Genomic DNA, 23,315 nt, shown 5'->3' on the forward strand with positions numbered 1-23,315 from the left:
TGGGTGTAGGGACTGAAGATTTTGGGGGGCCTGATCATTCTTTGTTATGGGTCCCCCCTGTGCCCTGCAGGACGTTTAATTTCTGTCCACCGGATGCCAGCAGCACCCGCCCCCAGTCATGACAACCAGAAATGTCTCCAGACGTCGTCGCCAAACGTCCCTGAGGGACAAAATGCCCCCAGCTGAGATCCACCAGCTTAAAATAAAATTTGGAAACATCACATGTAACACATGAGAAACTACTCTAATGTCTATCAGAGGGGACTGGTTAATAAACTGTTATCATGCACCCTCACAGATACATGAGGGATAGTTAGGATTTAACAAGAAGAGTAAATAAGGCAGCCTCTACAGAAACTTCAAGTGCGCATTTCTGTTAATCCAGCAATCCCACCTGTATCAGTTTACCCAACTGAAACAAAAACTCCAGGAGGAAAGATGTATTTATTGTATAATACTGTTCACTGCCTGGCTGTGATATCCTTCCATCAGGGTGACCAAGTAAACGCTGGTCCATCCTGAACTCGGCATATTTTACTGTATGTAACATCCAAAAAGAGCTGGTAGACATCTGCGCTAACTAGAATGGCCACGATATGTTGTTAAATTTAAAAAGAAAATTGCTGAAAAAAGCCGGGTACAATTTGATCCAGTGTTTGTGAAATAAAAATGTGTTGTGTGGGAGGAAAAAAAAAAGCAGGTTGTAACAGAGTTTATGTAACACGAAACCTCTTTTTCAAAACATGTATATATTTGTACCGTGCAGATGGGTAAGACTGAAAGGTTTGTCACCAAAAAGTTAGGAGTTGTTGTCTCTGAAGACGTGTAATTTAATTTTGCTTTTTTGTTTGCTGAGCTGTATGTTCTCATTTTTCCACAAGGATCACACGCCATCTGTTATTTTGTAAAAGCCTCGGGTACGTGCCTGCACACTCTAAAAGGGCTTATGAATCTTGAGAACCCTTAAATATTTGACCAAGAAAATTCAAATGCTGTTGAGGGTGGATAAATGCCTCACCTCCCTCGCCCCTGGGGTGGGACCACTTTGAGGTGAGGGCTCTACACTGCCCGTCCCCCAGGTCCCCAGCTGCCCGCAGTCAGCTGGTCACCAGCACCCCCTGCAGGGCTTGCTCCCTCTCTGCCTCACGTCCCCACCGCCATCAGGGCTTCCTGGGGTCACCTCTTGGATAACTCAGATCGTCATCTTGGGGTCTGTTTTCTGGAGACGCCAAACTATGACAGCCCCCCTCCTCATTCTGTCATCTGAGACAATCCTGCAGTGGACCCCTCAGGACGGAGTGAGGTTGACCATCTGTCGTCCCTGGGCTATTCTGGGTAAGTTTTATGGGGCACGCTGGGACACCAGGCTCTCACTCCATCCATACCACCTCCTCCACTGGCTTCTCACCAGCACCTGGTTTCCTCCCATATCTTGGCCTGAAGCTGGGGTGGGGGTGGGGTGGGGAGTGTGGGTGGTGAGCAGAGCATCGGACCAAGAAGGGAACACAGATGTATGTGAAAACCAACCAGAAACATTTAATACAAAAATAAGCAAGTTATCCAGGACCCGACTCGGTCAGCAGTTAGTTATCCCTCAGGGAATGAGGCACCGCTGGCCGGCTCTGACATTCGTTTCAGGCTGAAGACACAGCTCGTCCTCCAGCCTGTGCCGGGGGACGTCCTGCCCAGGCCGTGGGTAGCGCCCCAGTGCAGCAGAGCCCGCGCAAAGCCCCAAACACATGATCCCACCCAAGGCTTGGACAGAGGAACGCCATCAAGCAGGCAGAGACCACACCTGAGATGCAGGGCAGGGCGGTCAAGCAACTGAGACCAGGGGTGGGCACGGGAGACCCCGCCTCCAGCTTCACCCCTCGCCCCCTCCAGGGGGGCTGGGTCTAGGGGGGCTTTGCCTGAGGACATGGGGTTGCTGGAACCCACGGCTGTCCCTGGCGACGGAGAGGCCCACAACTCCCTCTACTCCCCTCACCCCACCCCCGCTCCTGGGTGATGGCAGGCGATGTTATCTGCACACATTTCAGGTGATGGGGGCGGGGGGAGGCTGATAAGGAATCACTCAGTCAACCCCACTGGGAGTCCACGAGGTCAGGCACACAGCAGGCCCTCAATAAATGCCTGCTGCACGAAGAAATGAAAGGACTCATTCATCTCTGGGGGTGATCACATGCGGACTGAGCAGCTGTCATCCTGTGCTGTATCTAGTGCCCAGCACGGCACGCAGGAGATGCTCTCTGGATGTGTGGGCAGGAAACCGATTAAAAGAGTGGAAAGCACCTTGTTTATCTTCAGCCCTAGCACCAAGCTCAGCTCCCAGCACTCAATAAATGCATCGAGCCAGTATGAACTTTTGTGTCTCAAGTACCAGGCACGTAGTAGGTGCTCAATAGGTGTTTGAATAAATGAAAGTTTACCTCACTAGTCCCAGAGCCTGGAATGACGCCCAGTATAGAGTAGGCACTCAATAAATACCCGAATGAATTCAAACAGTGAATGTGTCTCACTAATGCCTGCTTCTTCATGAGGGATCGATACTGCTTGACAACTGGATCCCTCACTGATGGAGGGAATGATCAAGCCTCACTCACCGCCGGAACACAGGAACCTGGTACCCAGGAATCGCTTAAAAGCATTGGGCGCGCGAATTGTTCCCACCCAATCCACCTGTTCCCGGCATACAGTAGGCACTCCGTTAATGCTGCCTGCGTGCACGTGATTGCTGAGCAAGAGCTGGCTGGATGCTGCCCTGTGTGGGGAGCCCTCCTTGGCCTGCCAGGGGTCCACAGGGGCCCCGCTGTCCCCGGCGGGCGTGTGGGGGCCGGGCCAGCGACGGCTGCTTTGGCTTCGTGGCCACCGCCCCTCAGAGCTCTCAGAGCTCGTCCCGGGCAGTGCTGTCCAGCGGGGACTGGAGCACGTCTGAGTTCTTGGCCTCGCGGCTCAGGGCCTGCTGCTCCCGCATCTTCTGGGATTTGGCCCGGTCCCAGTCGGTCTTGACGTGCTCGTTGTTCCACACGACCGAGGTCTCCGTGTCGCTCACGTACCCGTCGTCCCCCGTGTAGTGCGTGGGGAAGACCAGCAGGGGCTCCACGGAGAAGGCGCGCAGGTCCCGAGGGGAGAAGTGGGCCTTGTATTCAGACCTGCAGGGGAGGAGGGGCGGGGGGGCAGCGGTGGGTCAGAGGGTCAGAGACAAATGGAGACACGCGTTGGCGGCGGGGTGGGGGGCTGCAGATGGAGACAGACGTGGGCGGCGAGGGGGACCCATGGAAGAAGAAGGAGGGAGAGGACAAGCCTCCTCCCCGGGACCCGCAGGCCTCATGCCCCGACCCAGGCCAGCTCCACAGCGAGACCCCAGCCCGCCTGCCCACTGCCGCCCCCTCTCACACTGGGTGCTTGTCGAACATGACCGGCAAGAACTCGTCCACGGGCAGCATCTTGGAGAGCGGCTGGGCAGCGAGCAGCTTGTGCGCGCCTTGCAGGGAGATCACGTAGGCCAGCGTCCAGTACGAGTAGTCGGCCTCCACCAGGTTCCTCACGCGGGGCACAGCCTTCTCGGGGTGCTCCACCTGCATGCGCTTCCGGCCCACGTAGCTGCGGTGCAGAATGGGGGCTCTGTCACCTTCCTCCCGCCGGCCCACCCGACACCACTAACCCGGAAAGTCGGGGATCCACTGAGCCCCGGTCAGGCTCTGGGGGGTGGGGAGCAATGAGGGGGCGGGTGCAACCAGACCCGGTGAGAGCAGGCCCACAGGAGTCTGGGGCCCGCAGGGAGGAGAGTGGACTTCTTCTGAGGGTGCCAGGGAGGATGTGGAGCTGGGGAGGGAGGGGTGCTTGGACATGCTCTGAGGCTGTGCCACGGGAAGGAGAGTGGGGCTGAGAGGGCAGCCGCTCTGGGCTCAGAGGGCTCTGGGGCAGGTGGGCAGGATGATGGGTACGGTGAGCAGTCGGGCGTGAAGGGAGCAGTCACTACTCATATCAGTCACATGGTCCTGAGTCTGAGGCCCAGAACCCGGATCAGGGCCCCGCACATGGGAGCGGAAGGAGGGGAGGAAGAACCAACCCACGTACGTGAGATTCCAGAGGACCGTTCCAGAAATATGCTGGCCACACTCCACCTAGCACTGGTCTAAGACCCAGGTTGCCTTGGCCATGCCTCACACTCAGCCAAGCCCCCAGGCTTCAGGCCCAGCTCCCAAGCCCTGACCACACCGACCCCAGGCCACACCCCAAGTTCCCTAGCCACGCCCACAGGCTTCTGGATCAAATCTCAGCCTTACTCTCCACCTCACAGGCCCCAGTCGAGTCTCCAAGCTCTGAAGGCGCGGGCAGGCTTCCACCAGGGCTTTAGACTTTCAGGTCAAGAATGTATCCTCCTGCCAAGCTCCCAAAAGTTGGCCCAAATTATTACCCTGCAGAGGCCCTCAGACCTAGAGGCTCTAGGCCACACCTCTGACTTCTGACCCAACCCAGGCCCCACTCACATGAGGTCCCAGTCCAGACCCTCCTGCTCCACATCCCGCATAAGGTTCATCAAGCGCCTCTTGAAGAAGATCTCGAAGCGCAGGTCGTCCTCGATCACGAGTGATTTCTGCAGCCCGCGGTCCACGACCTGAGGGAGGAGGCCCCGCTGAGATCTTGGAGAGATCGAGGCTGGGCCTGACCCCAAAGCCAGCTCTACTTAAGAGCTCTGGGGCACCAAGAGAAAAGCAACCCTCCTCGCCCCTGCCCCACCCCACTCTCTCTCTCTCTCTCACACACACACACACACACACACACACACAAACACACACACCACCACCACCACCACCAAGTTCAGATCTACCTTCTGGCCAAAACCTCCTGCTCACAACTTGGCAGCAGATTCTGCAGCCTCAGCCTGGCTGCTCCTTCCCACCCCAGGGACTCTGACCCAGAGCACCCTTCCCCCACACAGCAGCAGGTAGGTTTCCTCTCACCCTTCTGGCCTCAGCTCGCATGTCACCTACTCAAGAGGTCCTCCCTCTCATCCAAAGCTGTTAGTTGAGGATAATTCATAACCCTGGGCCTCTAATGTAGGTGCCTCTCACTTCTTTCATTGCTGTTCACTTCTCTGTGTGGATTACCATCAGCCTCCCCACCTCCCAAGGCTGTGAGCCCGCTGTGGTGGCTGGGTCTATCTTGGTGGCTGTTGTGTCCCCAACACCAGCAGTAGGCTGGGCACACAGTAGGTGCTTGACAAATGTTCCCTGAATGAATGAACTTGAGAATCTTCATGACTGCCCCTGAAGTTGTGACTCCATCATCTGGGGAAACTGAGGCTCAGATTGGGAAATGCCTTCCCTGCTCACAGAGTTCACCCCTCTCAGAGGCAGGGCTGGACTTGAACCTGCATCCCCTCTGGCTCCACGGCTACCTGGACACCGCAATCTCTGACCCATACTCTCCATGATGAGTATCAGAAAAGGAGGGCAACCTGGCTGAGAGCCCATTGCCTCAAACACCAAGTGCCCCATCTGGTCTCATGCCGGATGTTCCCAGGTTCGAGTCCCCACCTGCCATCCTTGTCCATCACAGCCCTTCCTTCCAAGGGAGTCTGATGAGCCGCTGGGGCGAATGCGGTACCAACGTGTGGGGTCTGCGTCAGTTAGCGTCACCATGGCTGTTACTCCTACTGGTAAGGTTTGGGCACAGTGCCCAGGCTCTAGATATCTGACAGTGACTGGGTGCAAAGAGGCTTCACTTGGAGGTCCTGGGCCTCAGACCCCACCTGTTTCGAGAGTCAGGCTCACCCCTCCCCAGATTCAGGCTCCACATCTGCACAGTAGAAGGACAGCAGCTGACCCACTCAGGAGTCAGGTGACACATTCACTAAAGAGAGGCCGGGTGTCCTGCTGTGGTTTTGGAAGCTTGTCTGGGGTAAGAGCGATTCCCTCCTCGAGCTGTTCAGAAGGCCAAGGGAGGCCCTGCCCCAGTCGGGGACCCACCTCCTTCCAGATGTTATAGTGGCTGAGGAAGCAGCCCAGCTCGCCCTTGGTGAGGGGCCGCCCATGGTAGGGATCCTGGTAGCCTGGCAGCATCTGGATGCCCAGTGCCTCCACCTGGCTGGTGTTCATGGCTCTGCAAGGGGGGGGAAAGGAGGGGTCCGTGGAAGCCTCTCTCCGCCTGCAATTCCACCATTAGAGATACGACCCCCTGCCACCGGCTCCACCCCGACCCGCACACCCCTCTTGGACCCACGTGGCCTGCCAGGGCGTGGCCTACAGCCTGCCTGCGCAGACCTGCCAGCACCCCCCATGCAGGGTTAGACTACTCCCTCCCGTCCCCCGCCCCATGGCCGCCGCCAGCGTGGTCTACACCCACACGTGGGGGCGCCCCTCCCCCACCGGGGTCGGACGCACTTGCCGTCCACAGCCTCCACCAGCCGGCACTCGATCTCCTGCTCCTGCAAAGCCCGCAGCATGCGTTCCCGCCGGTCCTGCCGCCGCTTCAGGTTGATCATGAAGACCTGCGGCCCAGAGCCTCGGTCGGACCCTCCAGGCCGGCCCCGGCCCCCGCCCCCACCCCCGGAGGGAAGGCCCGGCCTACCTCATCAAAGTCCATCTTGTCTGGCGTCTTGGCGGGCAGTGAGATGAACTGCGAGGGCTCCGCTGGGGGGTGCTTCACTGCGCGGCAGAGAGAAGCCGAGGGGTCACGGGGGTCATGGGGAAGGGGGGGCTCCAGCCTCTTTCCAATGTCCCCTCCCCACCCTCTGCGCGGCTCCCTGTCATCCCGAGCTCCTCAGCCTGGTGCTGGGGACCCTGTCTGACACGGTCCCACCCGCAACATCAGTGCTGGTCTCTCTCCTCCACTGCCTACACACTCTGGCTGTTGGCCCTGCTCCAGACTTACCCATCCCCCATTCCTACCTCTGGACCTTGTCACATGCTGGGCCTCTGCTGAAACCCCTTTCCTCCCTCCCCTCCTCCCCCTGAGTTATCAGCTGAGATGCTGTCTGTGCAGGGATTGAGGAGGTGCTCACAGCAGAGGAGTCTCCTGACCTCTTGAGGCTGAGCCAGGTACCACTTCCAGGGCCCCCACAGCACCTGGGCTTCCATCAAAGCCTCATCCTGCTGTCCTATCTCTCCGGCTCCCTGATTATCTCCCATGCGCTCCTCCAGACAGATAGCAGGCCTGTCCACTCACACTGGCTCCCTAGTGCCCAGCACAGAGCTCGGCACAAACTCATAAAATGAACAAAGGAATGACTTCCCTCATCTATAAAATGGGCTAATAAATCTCTCAGAGGTTGACGTCATGAAAAGATGCCATGAAATCACATACGCTGTTTTGGCTTAAACTGTGTTCCTCCGCAAAAAGATACTTTGGCATCTTGACCCCCGGTACCTCAGAATGTGACCTTATTTAGAAACAGGATCTTTAATGAGGTTGTTAGGGTGGGCCCTAATCCGTATGACTGGGCTCCTTATGAAAATGGGAAATTTGGATACAGAGACACACACAGAGGGCAGACGGTGTGAAGATGCACAGGGAGACGATGCCCATGTGACTGGAGTGACACATCTACAAGGTATGCCGAGAATTTCAGGGTGGTCATGACTGTTCCCCTTTTAGCTGCTGTGAGTAGCGCTCAGACCACTTCCCCGGGGCCCTGTCTCGGCACATCCCTGAGAGTTTCCCACAGACGGATCAGATCCACAGGAGACTGCGAGCCTGGTGAGGCTCCTGGTCGTTTACCAGGCTGGCCCAGAAAAGCCCAGACGGTGAGTGTGGCATCCGCCTCCCCAAGAACAAAAGCCCTGTGTCCACCTGAAGGACAGACACTGACCCGTCTGTCTGGGAGAGGCCTGGGTGATGGCCAGAGTCAACCTGGTACCTCCCACCTCGCAGCCTGGACCTCCTCCAGGGACACCATGCCCTGGGGTTTCTTCCGATCCAGGGCCTGTCACAGCTCCCTGCCACCCCCTGCCCTCCTCACAGGAGCCAGGGACCCAAAGGCAAGGCTTTGAGATCTGAAGACTCGACTTCAAATCCCAGGTGCCCTTTCCCTCTCTCTCAGCCTCTGCCTGACCCCTCGAGGTGTGGATGGTGAAAGGACCTGCCTATGGAAAGTGAGGGTATCTTTTCATCCCTTTTTTTTAATCAGTTCTGGGGAAACAGAATATATTAGGGTCCAGAAGGAGTAGCACACTACAGCCTTTCCAGAGAGCCACGTCACAGTGATGATAAAAATGTAACACCCTTAGGGGCTTCCCTGGTGGTGCAGTGGTTAAGAATCCGCCTGCCAATGCAGGGGACGTGGGTTTGATCCCTGGGCTGGGAAGATCCCACATGCCACAGAGCAACTAAGCCCATGCACCACAACTACTGAGCCTACACGCTGCAACTACTGAAGCCCGTGTGCCTAGAGCCCATGCTCCGCAACAAGAGAAGCCACTGCAATGGGAAACTGGCACACCGCAACGAAGAGTAGCCCCCCACTCGCCACAACTAGAGAAAGCCCGCGTGCAGCAACAAAGACCCAACGCAGCCAAAAAATATTAAAAAATAAATAATAAAAAATAAATCTTAAAAAAAAATAGTAGGACAATTTGAAAAAAAAAAATGTAACACACCCTTAGACCATCACAGAGTGAAGAATTAAACTTGACTACAGAGAGGTCTGGCATTTGCTTCTAGCTCCTGGGAGGCTGAAGCCCTTGGAAATGTCTTTGCTTATCTCAGGTCTTGGGCCATACTGCGTATGTATGCCAACAGTGTGATTTAGGGTGGGGGTCTTGGGCTACTTTGTATTGGCTAAATCTCCGCAGGGGTTGGAAATGGAGGTCAGCCACGTGGCAGTCAGCTCTGTCTCCCTGGTGGCGCAGTGGTTAAGAATCCGCCTGCCAACGCAGGGGACTTGGGTTCGATCCCTGGTCCAGGAAAATCCCACATGCCGCTGAGCAACTAAGCCCTTGAGCTCACGTGCCACAACTCCTGAAGCCCGAGTGCCTAGAGCCCATGCTCCGCAACAAGAGAAGCCGCTGCAATAAGAAGCCTGAGCACTGAAATGAAGGCTAGCCCCTGCTCTCCGCAAGCCTGCATGCAGCAATGAAGACCCAATGCAGCCAATAAATTCAATTGAGCCAGGTTTATGGGGTAGACTGGGAAAGACACCCCCATAGTCCACGAGCAGGTAGGGAAGGATGCAAGTTGCTGGGTTCCCTAAACACAAGAAGGCATCATTCCGAGCTTTCCTATAAGCTTGAAATTTCATTGTAAGAAAGATTTTTTGGGGGGTGGAGGCAAACTGTGTGGCTTGCAGGATCTTAGTTCCCTGACCAGGGATCGAACCTGTGCCCCCTGCAGTGGAAGCACCGAGTCTTAACCCCAGTGGACCACCAGGGAAGTCCCGAAAGACTTTTGAACACGTGAAAAATCACAGGCACAGCCCGGGACCAGGTACCCACACACAGGTAGAGAGAAAAGGTGGTTTTCACTAGAACTGCAAGGAAGGATTTGCACAAATAACTGAAACCTCCAGACCCTCCATCCGTCTGTTCTGTGTGATTTGCTCTGGCTCTTGAGAAACAGGAAAATATTCACGCTTCTGTTGTGCTTCAGCTTACAATGGCAGCGTGAATGGTTTTCTGACCAAATATAACAACAGAAATACACATGAAGATCTAAACTAGAAAAACTACGGCAGGCTGGAGACCCTTCTCAGGGTCTAATCACCCACAGGAGTTGGCAACAAGCAGAGACCCACTTCTTGTGACTACAGCCTGGTGGGGTCGCCTGGCTGAGCCTGGGCAACTGCATGGGACAGACACTCGGGTGTCGTGGGAGGGTCTTCACCCTGATGACCTTGCAGCCTCCAGGTGTCACCTCAAAAGACCCCAAAGCCCCCTCAAAACAAAGAAGGCAGGGTGTCATTCCATCTTTAGCCACAAGGGGGAGCCACAGACAGAACCTTCTAGAAACAGATGGGGGGTGGGTAGTGGGCAAGAACTCAGCCCCAAGGCAGGGGCCTGGCCCTCCAAGTGCCTCTCCACCTGTGCAGTGGGAGGAATGGCTGTGCTGCTTCACAGGCCTTCAGAGGCGGCTAGCACAGGGCAAGGTGCCCACGGAAGAGGAGGCGGTACCACGGTCCGGTTGCTTCAGAGACCCCCAACCGCGGTAGCTGCCCCCTCCTCAAACAGCCTCAATGGCAGCTCGGCCCTGTGCACTCAGCCCATCTCACCAGAGGCACAATTGCTAGTTTTAATAGTCTATGGGTTTATTTGTATCTGTGTTAGAAAGACACAAGCTTGCAACCACAGTAAAAATATGTAGTCTCCTTTTTAAAATGTATTCAAGTATTAATAATAAAAAAAGCATCCGTTAAGAAAGATATTAAACAAACAGCAGTGGGTCTGGGGGTTGGCAGGGGTGACAACACGGCCCCAAATGGCTGTGCCCTAGACACTGCCACGCACATGCAGGGCCATCAGTGAAACCTGCTGCTGTCCCTGCTCCCACACCCTCCATGGCTCCTGACTGCCCCGGGGAAAAAGGCCCACTCCTCAGCCCAGCGTCTGAGGCCCTGGCCCTGGCCGTGCCTGCCAGCCGTGCTGAGCTCACCAGCCCCACTTCTGCCCCGCTGACCTCTGCTGTTTCCTGAGCTCACAGCTCCTCCAGCCTCCTGGCCTTTGTATGTGCTGCTCCTTCGGTTCCAATCCTCTTTCCAACTAACTCCTCCTCACCCTTCATTTTAATGCCACCTCTGCCAGAAAGCCCACCCTGATTTCCCCACAAGCACGCCATGCACAGCTGCTTGCAAGCCAGTGCTCTGTGAGAGGGGGAAAACTGGCCACCTGTTCACGCTGGGTTCCCAGAGACCGGCGTCCAGCAGACACTCAGTCAGCGTTCACGGATAGATGCGAGATGGCAGGGAGAGGGAGGCGGCTCGGCCCTCCCAGGGTGGCGCGGGCAGACTCACCCATGACCTCCAGCTGCACGTGCATGAAGCTCTCGGCCTCATCCTGGAGGGTGCTGTGTGCCCGCAGTGGCACCGGCAGGAAGCCGTACACCTCCTTGTTGCAGACGTACATCTGGACCTCTGGGGCCGAGGAAACAACAGTCGAAATTGAAAACGGAGCAATGAGGCAGCGGAGGCAGCCTCCAAACACAGCAGCCGCCTCACAGCCCAGCGTGGGGCCGGAGCGTAAATGGGTCCAGCTGTTCCCAGCGATCGGCAGACCCCCGTGGCGCTCCATCTGGGAACTGGAGCCAGAACAGGGGTTCACGGCGCCAGAGATTCCAGAACTGTTAATGAGCGCCGTGCACCAATACTGACTCAGTCCCTGTAGGATTCCATGACAAAGCAAACCGCGTAACAGCGGGTGAACAGTAAAGATGCGCGTTTACGCACAAAAATTAGACGCAGCTGGACAAACCCTGAGTAACGTTACCTCTGTGTTTGTCCTTTTCTGAATGGTTTCAAATTTCATAATGAGTATATATATATTTTTAAAGTGATCAGCCAGGCGAAAACGATTTTCATTAAAGGGCCAAATGGTAAATGTTAAGGTTTGTGGGCCAAACAGTTCTGTCTCAACAGCTCAAGTCTGCCTTTGGACGGTGCCCAGAGAGGGTATGGAAGCTCTGCGCTCCTTTGCCCACACCTTGCCCTGTGCATCTCTTCCTTTGGGTTGTTCCTGAGTTATAATCTTTTATAATAAACAATAACCTAATGAGTAAATGGGTTTCCTGACCTCTGTGAGCTGCTCTTACAAATTAGCAGAACCCAAGGAAGGAGTCGCGGGAACATGTGATTTATAGCCATTTGGTCAGAAGCACACGTGACAACCTGCACTTGCAATCAGCATCTGAGGGGAGGGGCAGTTTTGTGGGACAGAGCCCTTAACCTGTGGAATCTGATGCAATCTCCAAGGAGACAGAGCCAGAACTGAGTCAGAATTGAGCTGAATTCTCAGACACCCTGCTGGTGTCCCAGAACCGCTTGTTGGTACGGGGAATCCACCCCGCACTGCCAACACACACACATGGGAATTGGGTCCAGGAACCCAAAAGACATTCTTAGCTTGTGTCCAACAGATGGTGGGCCGGATGTGGCCCATGGGCCACAGTTTGCTGACCCACGGCTTAAAATAAATGACAGGTCAGCATATGGCTATGTTCTCTTCCTCTTTCAACTTTTTTTTTACCCTAAATATACAATTAGGGAACAATTATGCTCAACTACAGATAATTGGGAGAAAACAGGAAAATATCAAGATGGAAATAACTTTCAATAAGCAGGTCTTAAAGACCTGGGGAGTGAAGCCACCCAGCAAAGCCAGGGCTGGAGAGAGAATGGGGCCTGGGGATATCATCTGAACACCTGGATGCAGCTGTACCTGAAGTCATTCCTGCACCCTGCAGTTTTGGTTCTGTGAACCTTCTCTGGGCTCAGCACTGGTCCCAAAGAAGCAGACAGACGCCCCATGATGGCAAACCCCCGTGGGCTCACCTGCCTGCTTGCAGGAGAAGGCAAAAACAATGATGTCATCGAAGGACCAGGTGTAGTCAGGGTGGGGAGGGTAGAATGCCAAGTTCCTGGATGCTGCCTTCCGCAGGTCGATTAGGAAGGTTGAGTGTACCATGGGGACTGCAAAGCAGCCCCGGCGGTCCCGCTTGCGGATGGGGATGTAGGCAGGGGTGCGCTTGTAGTAGCCCTGTGGGGAGGGGGGCAGAGTTCTGCACGGGGGTCTCTCAAGGTGAGGCTGGAGGCCTGGGACAACAGGAGGCACAGAACACCTGGACAGTAAGACTGGGTGCCAGCTTCTGGCTGCAGTGGGTATTCCTGAGAGCAGGGCTCTGAGCAGGGCATGTCAGTCTCCAACCCCAGAGCCTCAGTTGCTGGGCAGTGGCAGAGAAACACAGGGAACCAGTCACTCCTTGCAGACCCAGCTCAATACTTCTGATCAGAAAGGCAGCATTTGAGAAAGGAAATGAAAAAGCTGAAAAAGGGACTAGATATTTGAGATCCTTTGATTTTAAAATTAAACACAGAAGCGGGATTTCAAGAAAGCGGGGGTGGAGGGAGAGATCTTTTAGAAGAGAAGTCTTAAAAGCTTCTGGAACAATCTGGAGTTGTCTTCTTTCTTCCTTGTACCCTTTACAGATTGGAATTGTTAGCACGTAACATTTAGATTTCTATGACATACTTTGAAATATAGAAATCACTGAATTATTCACTTTAAAATGGTGAACTTTATATTCTATGAATTACACATTAATTCAAAACAAAAAGACACAAGGGAAAAGGATGGGTCAGCATCCTGGCTCTAACCAGCCAGCCCCCTTTCCCTGGCACAGCCCTGCTCTACACCAGCCCCTCACTCCCCTGGCTTTGCCTACAACCCACCCTCAACCCTGGGGCGAGACAATCAAAGTCTGCCACTTTCCTGGCTTCAGTAACTGGTTCAGGGGTAGGAGAAGACTGCACAAGGTTCAATCAGAGTGGACTTTGGCTGAATGCTTCTGGGATCATTCCCCAGGAGTTTGAAAATGAAGCCACCCAAGGGACAGAGGAAGACGAATGTTGTTTAAACACCTGGATCAAGCCATGCCTGAAGTCCCATTCTGGCACCACCACTTCATAGCTATGTGAGTGTAGGCAAGACACTTCCTCTCTCTGTATTTGTGTGTCTGCCTCAGTAACAAGTGTTGGTGGGCGTGGGGGGGGCCCACAATCGTACACCATCCCTCAACGGACTATTTAAGGACTATCACGATGGTGTTTATAAAATGTTCACCGTGAGGCAGTGTGTGATGACAACTTAGACTCCAAACCCAGCCCACACTTGCTCAGCCCAGCCCCTACCACCCCCAGTCCCCTGCCCTACCCTGGTAGCCCCCTGACCTGGGAAGTCATCCCACACCAGAAGTTGGAGTACGCAGCCCGGGAATCCAGCATTGGGGCCACCACTGTCTTGTTCTCGGCGATGAGCAGGCTCAGTGTGTCAGGGTGGAGGATCAGGTTGTCTGCGTCCACAAACTGCAAAACACCCGACATGGCATCAGCGTGGGCCACCGGAGGAAGATGGGCTAGGCCACGGCTTGGAACAGCTGGGGCAGAGGCCAGAGTCCTGGGATCTGGGGTACCTAGAATAGCACATGCAGCCCTGGCAGCCACCTGCTCTGCAACAGACAGCTCTGCCCTTAGTCGCCAGCAGAGTTCTGTTCACACAATGGAATACACTACACGGCAAGAGAAGGGACAGACCACACAGCACGAAGCAGTACAGATGGGTCCCACAGACACGGCGCTGGCAAGACACCGGAAGTGACAGCGAGTGCACCTCGTGGCTCCACGGAAGGGAATGTTTAAGATGGGCAGTGCTGGTCGATGAGGGGAACGGTCGGGGCAGAGGCCACCTCTGCAGGGAGTGACCAGGAGGAATACACTTTTTTTTTTCTATGTGAGTTAAATGCCAACAAAAAAATTCATAAAACTAGGAACTTTACATAAGGCTTTTTAACATCTTATATGTTGGGATAAAAAGATGGTAAGTTGTTTGCTGCAGCCTGGGTGGAAATTTACCAACCCGTGAACAGAGTCATTGGGGTGGGGGTGCCTGTGGGTCCCCCCAAAACTCTGTGTCACCAACACCTTCCAGAAAGGCCACACGAGAATATTCACTGCAGGACTGCTCACCACAGGAACTGGAAATGACCCAGGGGTGCAGCAGTGGAGAACCAGCTAAAGAAGTTCTGGCCCCGCCCCGCCGTCCCGCTGCAGAACCAGCCATGACACTTGAAAATCAAGCCGCAGAACACAGGTAAGAATGTTCCTGTCTACCAGGATGTGAAAACACACAGAGCACAATAGATTACAGAACTAGTAGGAGGTGTTTTTTTGCTTTGTTCTGTTTTGTTTTCTTAAATGTATCTGGTCCACCAACATGCTTTCCATTACCCATGCAGGGTTTTGTTTTATTTTTATTTTTTATTTTTATATTTATTATTTTTTTGGCCATACCACATGCCGTGCAGGATCCTAGTTCCCCGACCAGGGACCGAACCCAGGCCCTCAGCAGTGACAGTGTAGGGTCCTAACCACTGTAGCGCCAGGAAATTCCCCACACAGAGTTTTTAGAATGTTTGAATCACCTGGTGTAAACAACAGCAGAAACTAGAATCCCAGCCCTCTCCAGCAACTTGGGAATGGCATTCCCACATGGCAAGCCCCAGGTGGAGAAGGGAGGGGGCTGTCCCTTGGGACAAGCCATGCGGTCCTATTATGTTCCCCGCCCAGCCCCTGTGGATGTGTGAATTTGTGACCTTGGAATATATACGCAGTGAAAACAGCCAGAACACTCTGCAAGTTCCTCAGGAAGTGAAACATCGAGTTATAGCCACTCCACTCCCAGGTACAGACCGAGAGAAGTGGAAACAGGGTCTCGAACACACATCTGCACACCATGGTTATAGCGGCCTTATCCACAGAAGCCAAATGGTGGAAACAACCTACGTGTTCACTGACAGATGAAGGGGTAAACAAAATGTGGTCCATCTGTACAACGGAATATTACTCAGCCAGAAAGAGGAGTGAAGCCCTGACACACGCTACCACACGGATGAAGCCGAAAACATCAGGCTGGGGACTTCCCTGGTGGCGCGGTGGTTAAGAATCCGCCTGCCGGCACTATGTACAATAGCCAGGACATGGAAGCAACCTAAATGCCCATCAACAGATGAATGGATAAAGAAGATGTGGCACATATATACAATAGAATATTACTTAGCCATAAAAAGGAATGAAATGGAGTTATTTGTAGTGAGGTAGATGGACCTAGAATCTGTCATACAGAGTGAAGTAAGTCAGAAAGAGAAAAACAAATACCGTATGCTAACGCATATATACAGAATCTAAAAAAATGGTACTGATGAACCCAGTGACAGGGCAAGAATAAGGATGTAGATGGAGAGAATGGACTGGAGGACACGGGTTGGGGGCGGTGTGAAGGGGAAGCTGGGACAAAGTAAGAGAGTAGCACAGACACATATACACTACCAATAGTAAAACAGATAGCTAGTGGGAAATTGCTGTATAACAAAGGGAGATCAACTCAATGATGGGTGATGCCTTAGAGGGCCAGGACAGGGAGGGTGCGAGGGAGTCACGGGAGGGAGGTGATATGGGGATATAGGGGGATAGCTGAATCACTTTGGTGTACCTCAAAAACTGGTACAAGAGTGTAAAGCAATTATACTAATAACGAGCTTAAAAAAAAAAGGAATCCGCCTGCCAACGCAGGGTACACGGGTTCAAGCCCTGGTCCGGGAAGATCCCACATGCCGCAGAGCAACTAAGCCTGTGCACCACAACTACTGAGCCTGCACTCTAGAGCCCGTGAGCCACAACTACTGAAGCCTGAGTGCCTAGAGCCTGTGCTCCACATCAAAAGAAGCCACCGCAATGAGAAGCCCACGCACCACAACAAAGAGTAACCCCCTGCTCGCAGCAACTAGAGAAAGCCGGGGCAGCAACGAACACCCAACACAGCCAACAAATAAATTTATAAAAAAAAAAACCATCAGGCTGGGTGAAGCCAGGCCCAGAAGGCCACAAAGTTTGTGATCCTGTTAATGAGAAATGTCAAGAACAGGCAAATCCACAGAAACAGAGAGCAGATCAGTGGTCACCAGGGGCTGGGGAAAGGGGGATGGGGAGTGAGTGCACATGGGGACAGGGTTTCCTTTGGGGGTGATGGGAACTAGTTTTGGAACCAGACAGAGGTTGCGGTTGCAAAGCATGATGAACGTACTAAATGCCACTGAATTGTACACTGGAAAAGGGCTAATTTTATGTTGTGTGACTTGTACCTCAATTAAAAAACACAGCCGGGGAGTGAGCCTCTCTGGGAGGTAAGATTACAAGGTATGTTTTTTTCTTTCTTTCCTAGGCTTCTTGTTTCTTGCATATTTTGTTACAAGTAACACCCACAGTCTTTGTAAAAAGAGAAAGAAAAGAGGCCTTTTTCATAACAATTTAAAAACACTAGACAAATGATTTCACATTCCAGTGTGGATAACCAAAGTCCCCAATTACAGAAATATATCAGTGTGTCAAAAGCTGCTTTGAGTTCTGAACCAAAACCTTGAGTCCCACCTAGATTTGCTGAGTGATAAAAAGTGAAAACCAGCCAAGCTCAAACCACGAAAGCAAAACCCAGGGAGGCAGACAAGGTGACCCTGGGCTGGACGGTTCTGGGAGGTTCCTCTGTTCCTCACTGTTTCTGAGATCCCACCCAGCAGGCTGTCACTTCCCTCTCTAAGCCTCCACTCTCCCATCTATAAAATGCTCTGATGAGGCACCAACTCACAAGGAGCCCAGGAGAAGCCTGTTCCATCCTTCCTCCTCCTTCCGTCCTCCCCACAAGGCTCAGGCCAGGATGTGAGATCCTTCCAGCACCCACACATCCAGCAGGGCCTGACCCTTCAGGCTCAGAACACATCCTGAACCCACGGCCTCATATAGGGCCCCACTCTGGCCTCACACTGCCCCCACTCCTGCCCCAATACACCCTGCTCCCCGCAGCAGCCACGGAGACTTCTGAAAATCAGAACTCACACAGCCCTCCCCTGCTCACACACCCTCCATGGCTCCCCATTACCTTCAAAGTAAAAGCCACATCCCTCCCTTGGCCTGCACAGTCCAGCCCCCGCCTACCACTTCAGCATCACCCCCTCCATCACTCCAGTCTGGCTACACGGGCTCCTCACCAGTCCTTGAATGCCTCAAAGCTTGCTCCCTGCTCTGTTCCCTCTGCCTGGGACACTGGCCCCCAGCTTCCACTGAGGCTGGTTCCTTTGATCCTTCAGATCTCTGCTAGGGCCCCCTCCTAAGGGAGGCCCCCAACCCCTGGTACCTGGGACCATGACCTTATTTAGAAATAAGGTCTTTGCAGATGTAATTAAGATGTAAATGAAGACGGAGTTCCTCCCTCCTGCGCTGCTGGTGGGAATGTAAGTTGGTGCAGCCACTATGGAAAACAGTGTGGAGGTTCTTCAGAAAACTAAAGAGAGAATTACCATATGATCCAGCCATCCTACTCCTGGGCATACACCTGGACAAACCTATAATTCAAAAAGACACATGTACCCCTATGTTCACAGCAGCAATATTCACAACAGCCAGGTCACAGAAACAAACTAAATGTCCATCAACAGAAGAGTGAATGAAAAAGATGTGGTACACACAGACACTGGAATATTACTCAGCCATAAAAAAAGGAAAGAAATAATGTCATTTGCAGCAACATGGATGCAACTAGACCATGATCAGACTAAGTGAAGTCAGTCAGAAGAGAAAGACAAATATCATGTGGTATCACCTATATGTGGAATCTAAAATACGGCACAAATCTACAAAACAGAAACAGACTCGCAGACCTAGAGAACAGACTTGTGATTGCCAAGGGGGAAGGGGTGGGGGAGGGAAGGACTGGGAGTGTGGGACTAGCAGATGCAAACTATTATACATAGGATGGGTAGACAACAAGGTCCTACTGTAGAGCTCAGGCAACTATATTCAATATCCTGTGGTAAACCAGAATGGAAGAGAAAATAAAATAAACAAAATGATAATCACTTGAAAAAAGACAGGGTTCATATTGGATGAGGGTGGGCCCTAAATTCAGTGACTGGGGACCTCATAAGGAGAGGAGCCCACGTGACGACAAAAGCAGAGATTGGGGTGATGCGGCCACAAGCCAAGAACACCTGGAGCCCCCACAAGCTGGAAGAGGCAAGGAAGCATCCTCCCCTAGGGCGTGGCCCTGCCTACACCCTGATTCAGAGTGCTGGCCTCCAGAACTGTGAGACAACACACTTGCGTTGTTTCAAGCCCGCCAGTGTCGGTACTTCGTTACGGTGGCCCCAGGACACTGATATACCATCAAGTGCCTTTCACAGCACTGGCCGCCTTCTGATCTTTCCTCATTCAGTTTTGTTTGGTTTTTGGTCACATCCACCTCTCCTGGGACGCTAGGAAGGTGGGGCTCAGCCTGTGCTGATCCTCGCTGTGTCCCCAGGGCCTGGCATGAGGAGGGCACAGGGAGTGGATGACAGACATACGCTAACTAACACACTGAGAAGGTAAAGACCAAGGCTTGGGGTCTGGTAGATGGAAACCCACCACAGGCACTGTCAGGCTGGCATCACTGCATTCAACCTCCATGGCGAGCCAGGCTCAGCTGTCAATGCCTTGCCCATCGCACCAGGGGAGGGGACCATGCCAGGTCAAGGAGTCGGGCTTTAGGAGCTCAAAGAAGACCCGTGATCTGTGGGCATGTATCCCAACATTGCATTCAAACCTCAACCGGTCCCTTCCTCCCAGGGGCCCAGGAGGAGGAAGTGAAAGTCAGGGCTCAGCAGCTCCGTGTTGCCAATATCCCCCCCGCCCTGCCCCATCCTCCTGGGAGTGACCCAGAGGCTACTACTGTGGCTGCACAGAGATCTCAGATCCCTGGTGATGCTGATAAAAGTGGAGATGACCCCAGTGTCCAACCACAGGAGCCATCAGCTGGGGACACAAAAGCCCACTCGTTCCTGATGATTAAGAACCCAGGTAGCGCGGGATCGAACCCCAGCTCCTCCACGAACCAGCCGTGTCACCTCTGACCACTCACTTCCCCTCTCAGAGTGTCTCCCCCTCTGTAAAATGAGGTTAACGCTGGTCCCCGAATCCCGCCGCCCCGCCTTCCCTTGGATACCCCAGACCCTCTGCTGGGGACCCACGGGTCGGCTGGCCGAGAAACTCACCAGGATGTAATCGGCCCACATGTCCCGGGCCGATTTCAGGGCTGCTTGGCGTAACTTCATGACATGCTCATAGCGGGAATCAGACCAGTGTTTGGGGCCCTCCTCGTCTGGGTAGGACCTGTGGAGAGGCAGCTGTGATGTGAGAAGCACAGGGTACTGTCGGAGCCCAGAGAGGGTTGGAGCTGGCTAATGGGGGTGGTCAGGGAGGGCTTCTTGGAGGAGGCGATGATGTGTAAACTGGATCTGAAGGCTGGGAAGAAGCAAGGAGAAAATAGGAGGATGGAGGTGTGTCCCCAGTAGGCAGCACAGCCTCTGCAAAGGCCCAGATGGAAAGAAAGCTTAGAGAGGGAGGAAGGGGCCTCTACTGTCTTGCAGGGACATCCCTGAGGGTGAGGGGGAGCCGCTAGGAGAGAAGACGCAAAGCAGGAGAAAACTTGGAGCCTGTCCTCCCAGACTCCTAATCTGGTCTGAGCAGTGGCCGAGGAGAGAAATAAATCCTGAAAGAGTGAAAGGAACCGAAGTCCACATTACCCAGGGGCTCATGGGGAAGCAAAGCAGCAGAGCTGGTGTTGGGGCTGAGTGAGACCCGGAACAAAGCAGTGGGCGCCCACCAGAAAGACCAAGGAATGAAGGAATTCCAGGTGGAAGAAACGGCAGGGGTAAAGATTCAACAGGAGGAATATGACCCATTGGTGAAGCTGAGGTGGGGTCAGATTAGCCAGAGCCACTGCTTAAGGCTACAGTGCTGGGCTGGAGCATCAGAGGCTGAGGGCTGGGGTCTTGTCCCAGGATGATGGGGAGTCGTGGAGGGTGTGTGAGCAGGAGCACAGCCAAGCCCAACTGGAGGCGGGGATCAGGGCATCCTGGCGCTCACCTGGGCTCCTCTGCCGGCCTCCACTCCACAGAGTGGTACAAACTCTTCACGGCCACCAGCCATTCCCGAAGCATGGCTGACGTGTTGTCTGAGTTGTGGTCCGTGGCCACCCTGCAGACAGAGCAGGACAGTGAGTGAAGTTAGGGAGACCGAGGCAGGACAGACAGCAGCAAGGCAGCAATGGAACCCACGCCCCAGCGGGGCCTCCCTCCAGCTACACAGTCCTGGGCAAGACACTTCCTCGCTCCCTGCCCCAGTTTCTTCATCTGTAACATGGGGGTGAGGACAGGGCCCACTTCCCTGGGCTGCAGATGGGATTAAACATGCTAATTTTGTAAAGATACATTAGATGACATTAGTACTCTGGGGCACCTAGGATCTTATAACCATATTCACTACTAAATATGCAAGATTTAACAAAAATACATATATATCATGCAATCCTGCTCCACCTTCAACGCTCTCCTATGAACAATACCACCTTGGACTGGGCTGTGGTCACTCATTTATTCAACAAACATTTCTTAAGCACCAACTGTGTGCTTGGATTACCCTGGCTGGAATGAAAAGGAGTATTTGGGAGTCTAGCCTGACCATCAGCTGAGAGCTATTCTCCCAAATGGTTATTTAATCGACAATAAAGATAGGAACGATGGCAATAATAACAGTAATAATAATACCCACAGCTCCGGTCACTGGTGCCAGGCACAAGGACTTCACAGTCATTAACTCATCTTCAGAGACAACCCAATCAGAATTATATTAGCATCCCCATTTTCCAGATGAGGAAACTGAGGTAGGAAGCGGGAAGTCAGCAGTCAGACTTGCCCATGGCCCTGCCCCACTCTGCTTCTGGGAAGGATCCACTCCCCTTCACCCTCCATAGCCGTCCAGTACACCCACCCACCCACTCCAGCAGTCAGAAAGCAGGAGGGCTGATTCCGGCTGGGTTCAGGGACCGACACAACAGCAGGAGCGGAAAGACTTTCAGTTAGTAGAAGTGCAATGTGGGCCAGGGCAACGCCCCAATGGGGGCGCTGGGGTCTCAGGCTTGCCTTCCTCGAAGCTGTGTGCGCTCCCAAGTGGGTTAGGGGGTTAGTCCCAGGCAGCCCGGCGCGGGTGATCCCGGATATGCTCTAAGGAGGGATGCGGCGGGGGGCAGATGGCAGAGCAGGGGCCCGCCCCACCCTAAAGGGGCCAGCAGGCAAAGCGCGGTTCCGGCCGGTGCTCTTGGGACAGGCGGAAGGCAGGCAGGAAGGCACGCGTGGGTCTGGCCCGCCCTGATGGGGGGACAGCAGGCAGAGCGCGCGCGTGGGTCTGGCCCGCCCGATGGGCACAGCAAACGGAAGGCACGCGTGGGGCTGGCCGGCTCTGCCCGGGGCCAGGACGCAGCGTGCCCCCGCCGCGATGGGGTCAGCAGGCCGGATGCGGGGCCGGCGGGCGCCGTGCTCACCACAGGGCCGTGCGCTCCCGCGGGTGCCGCAGCCGCTCGAGCGCGCCCAGCGTGGCAGGCAGCGCGTGGGCCGCGTTGCGCGCCAGCAGCGCGATGAGCACGCGCGGCGCCTGCAGTGGCGACTCGGGGCTCCAGCGCTCCTCTGGGAAGTAGGCGGCGGCGCCCGGCGGGCCCCCCAAAGGCGGCAGCGCCAACAGCAGCAGCAGCAGCAGCGGCGGCACCGGGAGCGGCCGCCCGCGCCCCCGGCCCGCGCGTGGGGTCGCCGCCATCGCGCCACGCGTCGCCTTTAAGCCGCTTTTCTGCCGGCGGACGCGGGCCGCGCCTTAAAGGGGCCGTCGGGACCCCGCCCCTGCCGCGCGCCTTAAAGGGGAGGAGAGCTCCTGGCGGAATCGGCCGTCAGGGCCCGCCTCCAAACGGTCTTAAAGACGCAAAGTGCCTCCTACCCTCCGCGGCGGCCCGCTTGGAGTGACGTCACTCTGCAGGCCGGCTCGGGACGCCCCGCCTCCCCCCCCCAGCTCCGCCCTTCGAGACGCCCAGAGCTCTGAACTTGGGTTTGTACGCTAAAGGCGCGAGAACTCAGAATCTGCTCTGCCTCTGGGCAAATGCTCCTGCCAGGATCGCCGCCAGATTCGCCGTCCAACTTCCATTTGTATAACACCCGGCTGTGTCAGGAGGCGGACCTGGATAGTCAGTATCTGGTTTGGGACTCGTAGGGTCTGAGCCTCAGTTTCCTCTGCTGCAACATGGGTTTTACCATCCTAGTTCTCGACCTACCTGGGATGTCCTCAGGGGAATTGGGTACTAAGCGCATGGGCCCTGGCGTCCCCAGACCTGGCTTCAAATCCAGCCCCCGCGAGGGCTCGCTGTGTGAGCCTCAGTTTGTCCATCTCTGTAAAATGGAGTCCTAACAACCGCAGGGTTGCGTGAAGATGGAACATACTGAACTTGCGCACCGGAGGCGAGGTGGGCGTTTCCACAGAAGTGCTATGAGGGGACTGTTTTCCAATAATCTAATGTTTTCTAATTGGTCTTTTTTTGTGTCATTCTTAAAAATTGTTTTAAGAATGATGCTCAGATGTCTATTAACGTGAGCCGGGACGGGGCTCAATATTGTTAAGTAAAATTCAGGGCACAGATAGTTTGTCCTCAGCCTGCGCAAGGGACAGTAGAGCAAAAGTTAGGAAGGAAAGGCGAGGAAAATCTCAT

The 23,315-nt window shown here is 54.4% G+C and overlaps 1 protein-coding gene across 3 annotated transcripts; it reads right to left on the reverse strand.

The window, feature by feature from the left end:
* Positions 1-1,512: 1,512 nt before the first annotated feature.
* On the reverse strand, positions 1,513-22,437 carry COLGALT1 (collagen beta(1-O)galactosyltransferase 1). Of its 3 annotated transcripts, none has more exons than XM_057709336.1 (12): positions 22,110-22,436; positions 20,657-20,767; positions 19,783-19,900; positions 13,877-14,011; positions 12,482-12,686; positions 10,949-11,068; positions 6,577-6,653; positions 6,390-6,496; positions 5,976-6,108; positions 4,494-4,621; positions 3,397-3,603; positions 1,513-3,152 (listed from the first exon to the last, which is right to left on the reverse strand). In XM_057709336.1, exons 1-12 carry the CDS (start codon positions 22,376-22,378, stop codon positions 2,885-2,887), a joined length of 1,878 nt encoding a protein of 625 aa, XP_057565319.1. In that variant the 5' UTR covers positions 22,379-22,436; the 3' UTR covers positions 1,513-2,884. The 3 variants fall into 3 exon arrangements, with proteins under 3 accessions (XP_057565319.1, XP_057565321.1, XP_057565320.1); XM_057709338.1 differs by lacking the exon at positions 22,110-22,436 and adding an exon at positions 21,341-21,439; XM_057709337.1 differs by lacking the exon at positions 13,877-14,011 and having other exon boundaries at positions 22,110-22,437.
* Positions 22,438-23,315: the final 878 nt, after the last annotated feature.

Source organism: Hippopotamus amphibius, chromosome 15 (genome assembly GCF_030028045.1).
Source record: "Hippopotamus amphibius kiboko isolate mHipAmp2 chromosome 15, mHipAmp2.hap2, whole genome shotgun sequence".
NCBI lineage: Eukaryota > Metazoa > Chordata > Mammalia > Artiodactyla > Hippopotamidae > Hippopotamus > Hippopotamus amphibius.

Bases quoted from the DNA above. Each gene is read 5' to 3' on its own strand.
- COLGALT1 (XM_057709336.1), bottom strand. From the start codon at position 22,378: ATGGCGGCGACCCCACGCGCGGGCCGGGGGCGCGGGCGGCCGCTCCCG. The intron at 14,012-19,782 runs GTGAGTTTCTCG...GGTGTTTTGCAG, and splicing joins TGTGGGCCGATTACATCCTG to TTTGTGGACGCAGACAACCT. The intron at 3,153-3,396 runs GTGAGAGGGGGC...CCTCCCCTGCAG, and splicing joins ATGTTCGACAAGCACCCAGT to GTCTGAATACAAGGCCCACT.